A 14,398-nucleotide genomic window follows, 5' to 3' on the forward strand; every position below is an offset into this window, starting at 1 on the left:
CTACTTACCCTCTGAGCTCAAGATACTCCTCCTAGGTATATACTAGTAACTATGTCATGTTCCAGTCTGTGTAATCCTCATTTAACCTGTACAACATTGCGCTGTTACAGTAACAATTTGTCTCACATTACTTATTAACTACTCTGTCTTCTTAAAGACATCATCAGACTTTTTATAGTTAAAGGTAGTTGAGAATATATTCCTCTTTAAGCTTAATAAGGAGTTGTTTAAACCACTCTGTGACATAGTGTTTAACTCTCCATTAAGTATATTAAAGCTTACTTTATTCACTCTGATTCAAAGCAATGATTCTTGGGTGTTTATTGCTAGCTACATACAAATTAGGAATTACTTAAAGGTGTACAAACCTACAGTTACATCTTATACAAACTTATTTGAACTATTTCTGTTGATTCCACAGGAGACTTAAAGGAACCCTGACAGAGGCCCACCTCACAAGTTCCTAACTGCTTGAAAGCTACCACAGCCCTACTGAAGAGACTAACGTTGAGTACAGCTAGACCCAGTTTGTCAGGGAAGATCAGAGCAAACCTGCCCAGGCTTCCAAAATAAAAAATTCTTGGTAGAAGAAATCTTAAACAGACACCTAAAACTTCACCTTCTTCTTCCACTGAAGGCAAGGAGAATGACTAGGGGTTGTGGGAAGGGAAGTGATACTTAACAGCTTTGCTGGCTAGGAGTGATATTCCCAACAGTAATTGATGATCCGTGGACTCACTGTGTCTTAAGAAAGAAAACAGAATTTATGTTTACCTGATAAATTACTTTCTCCAACGGTGTGTCCGGTCCACGGCGTCATCCTTACTTGTGGGATATTCTCTTCCCCAACAGGAAATGGCAAAGAGCCCAGCAAAGCTGGTCACATGATCCCTCCTAGGCTCCGCCTACCCCAGTCATTCGACCGACGTTAAGGAGGAATATTTGCATAGGAGAAACCATATGGTACCGTGGTGACTGTAGTTAAAGAAAATAAAATATCAGACCTGATTAAAAAAACCAGGGCGGGCCGTGGACCGGACACACCGTTGGAGAAAGTAATTTATCAGGTAAACATAAATTCTGTTTTCTCCAACATAGGTGTGTCCGGTCCACGGCGTCATCCTTACTTGTGGGAACCAATACCAAAGCTTTAGGACACGGATGAAGGGAGGGAGCAAATCAGGTCACCTAAATGGAAGGCACCACGGCTTGCAAAACCTTTCTCCCAAAAATAGCCTCAGAAGAAGCAAAAGTATCAAACTTGTAAAATTTGGTAAAAGTGTGCAGTGAAGACCAAGTCGCTGCCCTACATATCTGATCAACAGAAGCCTCGTTCTTGAAGGCCCATGTGGAAGCCACAGCCCTAGTGGAATGATCTGTGATTCTTTCGGGAGGCTGCCGTCCGGCAGTCTCGTAAGCCAATCTGATGATGCTTTTAATCCAAAAAGAGAGAGAGGTAGAAGTTGCTTTTTGACCTCTCCTTTTACCGGAATAAACAACAAACAAGGAAGATGTTTGTCTAAAATCCTTTGTAGCATCTAAATAGAATTTTAGAGCGCGAACAACATCCAAATTGTGCAACAAACGTTCCTTCTTTGAAACTGGTTTCGGACACAGAGAAGGTACGATAATCTCCTGGTTAATGTTTTTGTTAGAAACAACCTTTGGAAGAAAACCAGGTTTAGTACGTAAAACCACCTTATCTGCATGGAACACCAGATAAGGAGGAGAACACTGCAGAGCAGATAATTCTGAAACTCTTCTGGCAGAAGAAATTGCAACTAAAAACAAAACTTTCCAAGATAATAATTTAATATCAACGGAATGCAAGGGTTCAAACGGAACCCCCTGAAGAACTGAAAGAACTAAATTGAGACTCCAAGGAGGAGTCAAAGGTTTGTAAACAGGCTTGATTCTAACCAGAGCCTGAACAAAAGCTTGAACATCTGGCACAGCTGCCAGCTTTTTGTGAAGTAACACCGACAAGGCAGAAATCTGTCCCTTCAGGGAACTTGCAGATAATCCTTTTTCCAATCCTTCTTGAAGGAAGGATAGAATCCTAGGAATCTTAACCTTGTCCCAAGGGAATCCTTTAGATTCACACCAACAGATATATTTTTTCCAAATTTTGTGGTAAATCTTTCTAGTTACAGGCTTTCTGGCCTGAACAAGAGTATCGATAACAGAATCTGAGAATCCTCGCTTCGATAAAATCAAGCGTTCAATCTCCAAGCAGTCAGCTGGAGTGAAACCAGATTCGGATGTTCGAACGGACCCTGAACAAGAAGGTCTCGTCTCAAAGGTAGCTTCCAAGGTGGAGCCGATGACATATTCACCAGATCTGCATACCAAGTCCTGCGTGGCCACGCAGGAGCTATCAAGATCACCGACGCCCTCTCCTGATTGATCCTGGCTACCAGCCTGGGGATGAGAGGAAATGGCGGGAACACATAAGCTAGTTTGAAGGTCCAAGGTGCTACTAGTGCATCCACTAGAGCCGCCTTGGGATCCCTGGATCTGGACCCGTAGCAAGGAACTTTGAAGTTCTGACGAGAGGCCATCAGATCCATGTCTGGAATGCCCCACAGGTGAGTGACTTGGGCAAAGATTTCCGGATGGAGTTCCCACTCCCCCGGATGCAATGTCTGACGACTCAGAAAATCCGCTTCCCAATTTTCCACTCCTGGGATGTGGATAGCAGACAGGTGGCAGGAGTGAGACTCCGCCCATAGAATGATTTTGGTCACTTCTTCCATCGCTAGGGAACTCCTTGTTCCCCCCTGATGGTTGATGTACGCAACAGTTGTCATGTTGTCTGATTGAAACCGTATGAACTTGGTCCTCGCTAGCTGAGGCCAAGCCTTGAGAGCATTGAATATCGCTCTCAGTTCCAGAATATTTATCGGTAGAAGAGATTCTTCCCGAGACCAAAGACCCTGAGCTTTCAGGGATCCCCAGACCGCGCCCCAGCCCATCAGACTGGCGTCGGTCGTGACAATGACCCACTCTGGTCTGCGGAATGTCATCCCTTGTGACAGGTTGTCCAGGGACAGCCACCAACGGAGTGAGTCTCTGGTCCTCTGATTTACTTGTATCTTCGGAGACAAGTCTGTATAGTCCCCATTCCACTGACTGAGCATGCACAGTTGTAATGGTCTTAGATGAATGCGCGCAAAAGGAACTATGTCCATTGCCGCTACCATCAACCCGATCACTTCCATGCACTGAGCTATGGAAGGAAGAGGAACGGAATGAAGTATCCGACAAGAGTCTAGAAGTTTTGTTTTTCTGGCCTCTGTCAGAAAAATCCTCATTTCTAAGGAGTCTATAATTGTTCCCAAGAAGGGAACCCTTGTTGACGGGGATAGAGAACTCTTTTCCACGTTCACTTTCCATCCGTGAGATCTGAGAAAGGCCAGGACGATGTCCGTGTGAGCCTTTGCTTGAGGAAGGGACGACGCTTGAATCAGAATGTCGTCCAAGTAAGGTACTACCGCAACGCCCCTTGGTCGTAGCACAGCTAGAAGGGACCCTAGTACCTTTGTGAAAATCCTTGGAGCAGTGGCTAATCCGAAAGGAAGCGCCACGAACTGGTAATGTTTGTCCAGGAATGCGAACCTTAGGAACCGATGATGTTCCTTGTGGATAGGAATATGTAGATACGCATCCTTTAAATCCACCGTGGTCATGAATTGACCTTCCTGGATGGAAGGAAGAATAGTTCGAATGGTTTCCATCTTGAACGATGGAACCTTGAGAAACTTGTTTAAGATCTTGAGATCTAAGATTGGTCTGAACGTTCCCTCTTTTTTGGGAACTATGAACAGATTGGAGTAGAACCCCATCCCTTGTTCTCTTAATGGAACAGGATGAATCACTCCCATTTTTAACAGGTCTTCTACACAATGTAAGAACGCCTGTCTTTTTATGTGGTCTGAAGACAACTGAGACCTGTGGAACCTCCCCCTTGGGGGAAGTCCCTTGAATTCCAGAAGATAACCTTGGGAGACTATTTCTAGCGCCCAAGGATCCAGAACATCTCTTGCCCAAGCCTGAGCGAAGAGAGAGAGTCTGCCCCCCACCAGATCCGGTCCCGGATCGGGGGCCAACATTTCATGCTGTCTTGGTAGCAGTGGCAGGTTTCTTGGCCTGCTTTCCCTTGTTCCAGCCTTGCATTGGTCTCCAAGCTGGCTTGGCTTGAGAAGTATTACCCTCTTGCTTAGAGGAAGTAGCACTTTGGGCTGGTCCGTTTTTACGAAAGGGACGAAAATTAGGTCTATTTTTTGCCTTGAAAGGCCGATCCTGAGGAAGGGCGTGGCCCTTACCCCCAGTGATATCAGAGATAATCTCTTTCAAGTCAGGGCCAAACAGCGTTTTCCCCTTGAAAGGAATGTTTAGTAGCTTGTTCTTGGAAGACGCATCAGCCGACCAAGATTTCAACCAAAGCGCTCTGCGCGCCACAATAGCAAACCCAGAATTCTTAGCCGCTAACCTAGCCAATTGCAAAGTGGCGTCTAGGGTGAAAGAATTAGCCAATTTGAGAGCATTGATTCTGTCCATAATCTCCTCATAAGGAGGAGAATCACTATCGAGCGCCTTTGTCAGTTCATCGAACCAGAAACATGCGGCTGTAGCGACAGGGACAATGCATGAAATTGGTTGTAGAAGGTAACCCTGCTGAACAAACATCTTTTTAAGCAAACCTTCTAATTTTTTATCCATAGGATCTTTGAAAGCACAACTATCCTCTATGGGTATAGTGGTGCGTTTGTTTAAAGTGGAAACCGCTCCCTCGACCTTGGGGACTGTCTGCCATAAGTCCTTTCTGGGGTCGACCATAGGAAACAATTTTTTAAATATGGGGGGAGGGACGAAAGGAATACCGGGCCTTTCCCATTCTTTATTAACAATGTCCGCCACCCGCTTGGGTATAGGAAAAGCTTCTGGGAGCCCCGGCACCTCTAGGAACTTGTCCATTTTACATAGTTTCTCTGGGATGACCAACTTTTCACAATCATCCAGAGTGGATAATACCTCCTTAAGCAGAATGCGGAGATGTTCCCACTTAAATTTAAATGCAATCACATCAGGTTCAGCCTGTTGAGAAATGTTCCCTGAATCAGTAATTTCTCCCTCAGACAAAACCTCCCTGGCCCCATCAGACTGGGTTAGGGGCCCTTCAGAGATATTAATATCAGCGTCGTCATGCTCTTCAGTAACTAAAACAGAGCAGCCACGCTTACGCTGACAAGGGTTCATTTTGGCTAAAATGTTTTTGACAGAATTATCCATTACAGCCGTTAATTGTTGCATAGTAAGGAGTATTGGCGCGCTAGATGTACTAGGGGCCTCCTGAGTGGGCAAGACTCGTGTAGACGAAGGAGGGAATGATGCAGTACCATGCTTACTCCCCTCACTTGAGGAATCATCTTGGGCATCATTGTCATTATCACATAAATCACATTTATTTAAATGAATAGGAATTCTGGCTTCCCCACATTCAGAACACAGTCTATCTGGTAGTTCAGACATGTTAAACAGGCATAAACTTAATAACAAAGTACAAAAAACGTTTTAAAATAAAACCGTTACTGTCACTTTAAATTTTAAACTGAACACACTTTATTACTGCAATTGCGAAAAAACATGAAGGAATTGTTCAAAATTCACCAAATTTTCACCACAGTGTCTTAAAGCCTTAAAAGTATTGCACACCAAATTTGGAAGCTTTAACCCTTAAAATAACGGAACCGGAGCCGTTTTAAACTTTAACCCCTTTACAGTCCCTGGTATCTGCTTTGCTGAGACCCAACCAAGCCCAAAGGGGAATACGATACCAAATGACGCCTTCAGAAAGTCTTTTCTAAGTACCAGAGCTCCTCTCACATGCGACTGCATGCCATGCCTCTCAAAAACAAGTGCGCCACACCGGCGCGAAAATGAGGCTCTGCTTAAGCTTTGGGAAAGCCCCTAAGGAATAAGGTGTCTAATACAGTGCCTGCCGATATTATTATATCAAAATACCCAGATAAAATGATTCCTCAAGGCTAAATATGTGTTAATAATGAATCGATTTAGCCCAGAAAAAGTCTACAGTCTTAATAAGCCCTTGTGAAGCCCTTATTTACGATCGTAATAAACATGGCTTACCGGATCCCATAGGGAAAATGACAGCTTCCAGCATTACATCGTCTTGTTAGAATGTGTCATACCTCAAGCAGCAAGAGACTGCACACTGTTCCCCCAACTGAAGTTAATTGCTCTCAACAGTCCTGTGTGGAACAGCCATGGATTTTTGTTACGGTTGCTAAAATCATTTTCCTCATACAAACAGAAATCTTCATCTCTTTTCTGTTTCTGAGTAAATAGTACATACCAGCACTATTTCAAAATAACAAACTCTTGATTGAATAATAAAAACTACAGTTAAACACTAAAAAACTCTAAGCCATCTCCGTGGAGATGTTGCCTGTACAACGGCAAAGAGAATGACTGGGGTAGGCGGAGCCTAGGAGGGATCATGTGACCAGCTTTGCTGGGCTCTTTGCCATTTCCTGTTGGGGAAGAGAATATCCCACAAGTAAGGATGACGCCGTGGACCGGACACACCTATGTTGGAGAAAGGCACATTGGAAATGTATTTCTCAAATTCTAAATCAGAGCTTTCAGCATCAGGTACAGGAAAACACTCAGCATCATTAGGCTTATATAGAAAATTGCTTGGCTGCTTAACCCCAGCCTTCAGGACTTACAGCTCCATAGGCACAGTGCATCAGAAGACCACTACTGAACTTTGTTACAAACAAAGGCCCTCCTGGCCTAGCAAACATTTAAGAGACGCCCACGTAACCCCTGAACCTAGCCGCGGGTCAATGGTGCACTTCTGGGAATAATGGCGGCACCCATAGAAAGTAACCTTTGGAATACCTGGAGCGTCAGTTGACACAAACAGCAAGGAGGTACCGCTGCCTCCTATAGGCCAGGATAACCCGGAACACAGGGCCTAAAAAGCAGCAACTATGGTGGAAGATAACCACACGTTAAGGTACCTAGGAAAGGGGAACCTAGCTCCGTCCACCCTAAGATGTACAGAACTAGGAATGACAAGGGGGGTATCTCTTTATATTTAGTTAAAATGGGCATGGTGCATTTCTGTTCCTGCCCCCCTGGAGAGGGAGCTCCTACTTAGTAAATGATAGCTAGGTGGGCTAAGATAATGCATTGACTTGATTGTTTTGAAAGTATATATTTAGATTAAAACCAATGGTTTAGTCAATTCAAAATTTTGACAAACACACATAGAAAACATTTCTACAAAATAAAAAAAATAAAATGAGAAAAAACAAGAAACAAGCACTAACATAAGAACTATTGAAAATACTATATATATTAAAAAGATCAATACTTTGATATAATGAAAGGACATCATCTGGTATAAATGAAAGCAAATTATCTTTGTTTTATCTATAAAAACATCCATAATTACTTTTATTCTTTGAATTTAATGGGCTCAATTTCATATAATTTTAAAATCCAAGAAGACATTCCTATGTTCTAAATGTTCAGTACTATTGTGTCATAATTACAAATATTTCTTTGATCTGCACTGTTGGAAAGATAATTTGTAACAAATGTTCCAGGGTGGTAATTAATGTATGTTTAGATCATTCATTTAGCATTTTATAAAGCCAGTGGGAGCTTCTATCTGATATATAATTTGTTTAATACACGTTGGTATTTTGAAGCAATAATCATGTTATATTAAATGGAGACTTTTATTTTGAAAGGGATTTCTAGTCATTCCCAAGATCACTTACAAATTAAGTATAATTAATACAAAAAAAAAACTTTTATTTGAATATAGAATATATTGAACACTGAACAGTTTTGCCCTGTGTAATTCTAGAAACTGTTTTGTCTGAAAAGAGAAAAAAATATATCAGTTTGATCATCAACAGAAAATGGCTAATTTGCATCCCAATTAAGATTGCATTTTCAATGGACAAGTTTGAAAATATAAAAATATTTTTGTAGTTGTATTTAAAATTATTAATTGGAATCTAATTAAAGGAGCATGATAGTTAGAGCATTGCATTTTATGACTATTGACCCAAGGCTGCTATGTGTTAACCCCCCACAAAAGAGTTAAACACACAATAGAAATACTGCCTGGGACTCACAGAAAACACCACTGATCCAATCAGGAGCAATAGTTCCACATATAAGTCGTGTGACTAGAGCTGCTAATTGGATCAGCAGCGTTTCTGGCTTGAGGCCAGCAGTGCTCTGCAAGTCACTAGCGGTATTTCTACTGTGTTAGCATGGGTTAAACTACTTGTTATAGGCAAACGATACTGTAAATGCTCTAATACCTTAGTACATTTCAATATTGCTCTTTTATAGCCCACTAAGCATTTTTTTTTTTAATTATAACAAATGAATCAGTAACTTACCATTCTTCTACAACCTGTATATTCTCCAATTTTGTTGTGTGTGTTGGTCTTCCATGTTCTCCTCTCTCTTCATTCCTAACAGTGAGGCTGCAATGTAGTACAACACTTTATTTTGTCTAGAGAAAGTCAAGCAATTTAACTAAAAAGATGACATAGTCAATGTATTTCGAGAATTGACTTTCCATACTATATAGTATAATTAGCAATTGGCACATACTAATAAAACATCATTTTGATGGCATATTTGAAGGCTATAGTATGAATCATATTTTGAAATGTTTATGATTCTGTAGATTGAAGCTGCTTAATTTTTATAAAACCACCCAGAGTACTAATGAGCCATTATATTTATTTAGGCGCTAGGGAACAATTTTATATAGGGAACAAAAAGCCTGAACTAAACTTAAACGATATGGCTCTATGGATTTGTCAAACCCTTCTGTAAATAAGTAGGATATTCTCGAACACAAGTTTGTTTTCACTAGGGTAACACCAAGAAGTAAGTCATATTTAATTTTATCTTTTACTTATAAAAAACTAAATTTATGCTTACCTGATAAATTTCTTTCTTTTCAGACAAATCCACGACATCAATCCAATTACTAATAGGATATTCAACTCTTGGCCAGCAGGAGGAGGCAAAGAGCACCCAGCAAAGCTGTTAAGTTTAACTTCCCTTACACATAATCCCCAGTCTTTCAGCCGAAGGAAAATGGAAAAAGAAGAAAACACAAGGATATAGAGGTGCCTGAGGTTTACTAAAAAAAAATGCTGAATTATAATTAAAAAGAGGGCGGGGTTGTGGACTCTCCATGTCCAGTAAGAAAGAAATTTATCAGGTAAGCATTAATTTTGTTTTCTTTCCTATGAAATGGAACGTCCACTACGTAATTCCAATTACTAGTGGGAACCAATACCCAAGCTAGAGGACTTGGGTATGAGGAATGAACAGGGAGGGAGAAAAAGGCAGGAGGACCTAAACAGAGGCATCAGCCGAGGCAAAAGTATCAAATTTTAAAAATTTGGAAAAAGTATCCAAAGAGGACCATGTTGCCACCTTGCAAATCTGTTCCACTGAAGCTTAATTTTTGAAAGCCCAAGATGAGGAGACAGCTCTAGTGGAATGAGCCGTAATTCTCTAAGGAGGCTGCTGTCCAGCAGTCTCATAAGCAAAACAAATCATACTTCTTAACCAGAAGGAAAAAGTAGTAGAAGTGGCCTTCTGACCCTTACGCTTTCCAGAGAAAACAGGGCAGAAGATTGGCGAAAATCTTTAGTAGCTTGAAAGGAAATTTTTAGCGCGCACAACATCCAAATTATGCAAAAAACGTTCCTTAGGAGAAGGATTAGGACAAAAAGAAGGAACAACAATTTCCTGATTAATGTTTCGATCCAAGACCACCTTAGGGAGAAACCCCAATTTAGTACGAAGGACCGCCTTATATGCATGAAAGATAAGGCACTGGGAATCACACTGCAGAGCTGAAAGCTCAGAAACTCTGCGAGTGGAAGAAATAGCAAGGAGAAACAAAACCCTCCAAGATAACAATTTATATCAACAACATGCATTGGCTCAAACGGAACCTGCTGCAAAACTTTAAGAACTAGGATAAGGCTCCAAAGAGGAGCAAGTGGATTAAACACAGGCCTGAATCTGACCAGGACCTGAACAAAAGCTGAACATCTGTAATTTTGCCAGACATTTGTGCAAAAGGATAGACAGAGCAGAAATTTGACCTTTCTCCAGGCCATCCTGAAGAAAAGATAAAATTCAGGGATTCTTCACCCGACTCCAAGAAAAACCTTTAGCTTCACACCAAAAAAGGTATCAACACCATATTTTATGGTAAATCCGACGAGAAACAGGTTTATGAGCCTGAAGCATAGTATCAATGACTGCCTGCGAAAAACCTTGTCAAGACAGGACTAGGCATTCAATCTCCAAGCAGTCAGCTGCAGAGAATCTAAATTTGAATGGAGGAATGGACCCTGAATTAGAAGATACTTCCTCAGAGGTAACTTCCAAGGTGGAAGAGATGACATAATTACTAGATCCGCAAACCAGATCCTGCAAGCCAGGCAGTAGCTATAAGAATCACAGATGCTCTCTCCTGCTGATATGAGCAATGACTCGAGGAAGGAGAGCAAATGGAGGAAAGAGGTATGCTAGCCCAAAATCCAGAGGGACCGCCAGAGCATCTATCAGGGCGGCCTGAGGATCTCTTGACCTTGAACCGTACATTGGTAGCTCAGCATTTTGACGAAACGCTATCAGATCCAACTCCGGAACCCCCCACCTTAGGGTTATCCTAGATAACACTTCCTGATGGAGAGCCCACTCCCCGGGATGAAAAGTCTGTCTGCTCAGAAAATCTGCTTCCCAATTGTCCACTCCTGGAATGTGGAAAGCAGATGGGAGACAATCGTGAGCTTCCGCCCACTGCAGAATGTGAGTCAATTCCTTCATGGCCAAGGAACGCTGAGTTCCTCCCTGGTGATTGATGTAAGTCACTGAGGTGATGTTGTCCGACTGGAATCAGATAAACCGGACTAAATATAATTAAGGCCACGCTGATAGGGCATTGAAGATTGCTCTCAATTCCAAAATGATAATGGGAAGAGAAGACTCTTCCTGAGACCACAGGCCCTGAGCCTTCAGAGAACCCCAAACAGCACCCCAGCCTAACAGGCTGGCACCCATAGTCACAGTCACCCAGGAAGGTCTTAGAAAGCAAATGCCCCAAGACAGAAGTTCCTGTGAAATCCACCACAAGAGAATCTCTTGTTAGGGGATCCAGATTTATCCTCTGCGATAAATCTGAATGGTCTCCGCTCCATTGACTGAGCATGCAAAGCTGCAGCACCGCAAATGGAACCGAGCAAAAGGAATGATGTCCATGGAAGCCACCATCAGACCAATCACCTCCATGCATGAGCCACTAATGGACAAATAGCAGACTGGAGAGAAAAGTAAGAAGCAAGAAGTGTGGATTTTCAGACGTCCATCAGAAAACCTTCATGGACAGGGAATCTATGATTGTCCCGAGAAAACACACTCATGTAGCTGGAACTAGGGAACTCTTTTTCAGATTAAATTTCCACCTGTGGAAACGTAGAGAAGAAAACAACATCTCTGTATGAGATTTTGCTAGTTGAAAAGAAAACGCCTGAACCAAGATGTGTATAAATAAGGCTCCACAGCAATTCCCTGGGATCTGATCACTGCCAATAGAGCCCCCATAACCTTGATGAATATTCTGGGAACCGTGGCAAGACCAACCGGAAGTGCAACAAACTGGAAATGCTTTTCCAGAAAGTCATCCATACCAGAAGCATCAGAGTTAATCACAAGGCCACGGCCAATGTACTTTCCAAACAAGGACTTGAACCCTTCGCCCTCAGATTAAAGATTGATGCTCAACCAACTGAGCTATCCGAGCTCCTTGTAATAGAGCCCATTGATTGTGTCACAGCCGCTCCCGTATAAGAACCTGGGAATCCTGGGTCCCAGCCAGTTTTTCTTATCCAGCGCTACCAGAGGGCTATAAATAGATTTACTGAACTCAGCTCCTGTACAATGGAAGTGCAGAAGTAACGTGAGCGGTTTTTAAAAGTAAAAAGTCCTTTAGAACCTTTTCTTTCATAACTCTTCAGTCAAGACTGAAGTCTCTCCAAGACTTCAATAGAAACATAAATAATGTTCATTAGACAACATAGGTTAAAATTAAACCTATCAGAGTCAGAAGTACATATACATGTTATAAAAGGATAATCCAACAGCACGTCAATCTCAATATTATGAAAGAGATTGAAAATAGGCTGCATACACATAACATATAAAAAAGAGAAGAAAGATTGCACCTTAAAAAATAAAAGGAGCAAAGTATCATTGAGCTGCCACCAGATGGTGGCAAATACAGGAAAAACACAGAATTTATCAGGAGAATACATCCTGAAAAGTAAACTGTAAGTACCTATGCTTATACATGTTCTTCTTTTAAACAAGTAACTCAGCTCCTATTTCCTTAGGAGCATAATTAGCATTTAGCTGCCACCTGATAGCGGCAAGCACAATAAAAACTCATTATTTATCTGTACAATAAAAACCTCAGTATTTACCAGGAGAATACATCCTGAAAAGATAATTGCAGGTACATTTAGGGCATTTAGCTAGAAATAAATCCCATAAGAGAAACTACCTTTATAAACAAAAAAGGTAAATATTCATCTCTAGATAAAATTAAAGGAAAAAAATCATTTTCACTACCAGCTTTCAGTCCGCATATATGGCCGGCCTTTAAAATTTAGAATACATTATTTTCTCCGCCTAGTGGCATCCTGCAAATATTAAAAAGTAAGTGATGCAACTAAACAGGGCTAATCACGCCAAATACACTGCCAACCGCGGGAAGAGTCGCATCATTTATCTGTGACTTAAAATGGTGCCTGAAAATGAAAGTGTGCATATCCCGCTATATATAATGAGAGAAAAACTGCATGCACTGTAGAATAAGGAAGAACAGAGTAACCAACCCTGGCTTTCAATGAAGGGGTAGCAATAATGTTAGAAATAAAGCAAAAACAGCCTTGCTGCTTTCTAACTGCTAATAGCCACCATTACTCTTACTAAAGAGATTGACATGGATACAGCATAGCCCCTAATCCTTGCTTGCAGGGAAAAGTATCCATAAAAGGATTAAATATCTTTAGACACCAACTTTGCACATCCTCCATTGACAAAGGCAAAGAGAATGACTGGGGATTATGGGTAAGGGAAGTTACACTTAACAGCTTTGATGGGCCGCTCTTTGCCTTCTCCTGCTGGCCATTGGAATGACATCATGGACTCTCCATGTCATAAGAAAGAAATACATGTTTTTTTTTTCTTCAAAAACCATGTTGTATCACTTATATGTACTACAAGAGCAAATTAGCCTAAATATTAAGAAGACCATATGACATTATAATTTCAGGTGATACCAAAGGGTAGATTTATCGATGATTGGATGTGTCAGGGTATTGGTGAGTGATATTTGATTGATATATATCCACATATATGTAATATTTCAATATTATATGAAATGCTTAGACCATTGCTAAATGCAAATCCCTCTTTATGACCAAATACACATCTCAGAGTACAAAGGAGCAGACATTTGTTTAGATAAAAAGGCAGGTCACTTCAGAGGGATTGTTATCACACGACACTCTCAGGTTTGAATGCCCATATATGGAGTTTCCTGCCTAAAGAGTCAGTTCATCATAGACCTCCTGTAGTCAGAGAGAAGTCTGCAGTTTGAGATATACATTTCCTGGATGACCAGGAAATGTAAATGTCTATCATCTAAGTGTTAATTATTCCATACTGAGTTAAATATACAAAACCCTAGACTCCTCGTCTGAGTTAAAGGTATCTAAGAAAGTCTTTTAAAAACATGTGTATTTTGAAAGCATATAAGATTAAAACTTTAAAACTTAAATATATGAATTGTATAATTATCAGATCTATTTAAAATACTTAGATTATATAAATAATATACTGTATATATTGGTCTGGGAGATATACCTTTATGCCTGATATACTATATTAGATAAGTGTCTGCTGTATTGAGTGGGTAGCTGTATTGATGAATTTAAAATATTTGACTGTATTTCAAAATAAAACAACATTTATTTTTCTTTGTTTCAGGAATCTGGGGGTCCATCCGATAAAAATCGTCGCCCGCAAAAGCCGGCGACGCCAATATTTACGCTGGTTTGGTATCACATATACGGCGTAACCTAGAAGTTACGCGCGTATATTTCTGCCGTCGCCCGTAGTTTTTTGGGCTATAGGCAGGTATACCAAACCAGCGCAGTTTGGTATCCAATATGCAGCGTAAGGACTTACGTGGCGAAAATGGAGAAAACTTACTCCATTTTCACCTCGCCACAAAAAGCAGCCG

The 14,398-nt window shown here is 41.1% G+C and overlaps 1 protein-coding gene across 1 annotated transcript in view; it reads right to left on the minus strand.

Annotated features, from left to right (window-relative positions):
- Positions 1-14,398, minus strand: part of RGS17 (regulator of G protein signaling 17) — a 258,855-nt gene that overhangs the window by 59,741 nt on the left and 184,716 nt on the right. The window contains exon 5 of the mRNA XM_053711810.1: positions 8,454-8,540. Coding sequence (XP_053567785.1) covers positions 8,454-8,540 — 87 coding nt within the window. The remainder of the gene's footprint in view (positions 1-8,453; positions 8,541-14,398) is intronic.

This window comes from Bombina bombina, chromosome 4, assembly GCF_027579735.1.
Source record: "Bombina bombina isolate aBomBom1 chromosome 4, aBomBom1.pri, whole genome shotgun sequence".
Taxonomy (NCBI): domain Eukaryota; kingdom Metazoa; phylum Chordata; class Amphibia; order Anura; family Bombinatoridae; genus Bombina; species Bombina bombina.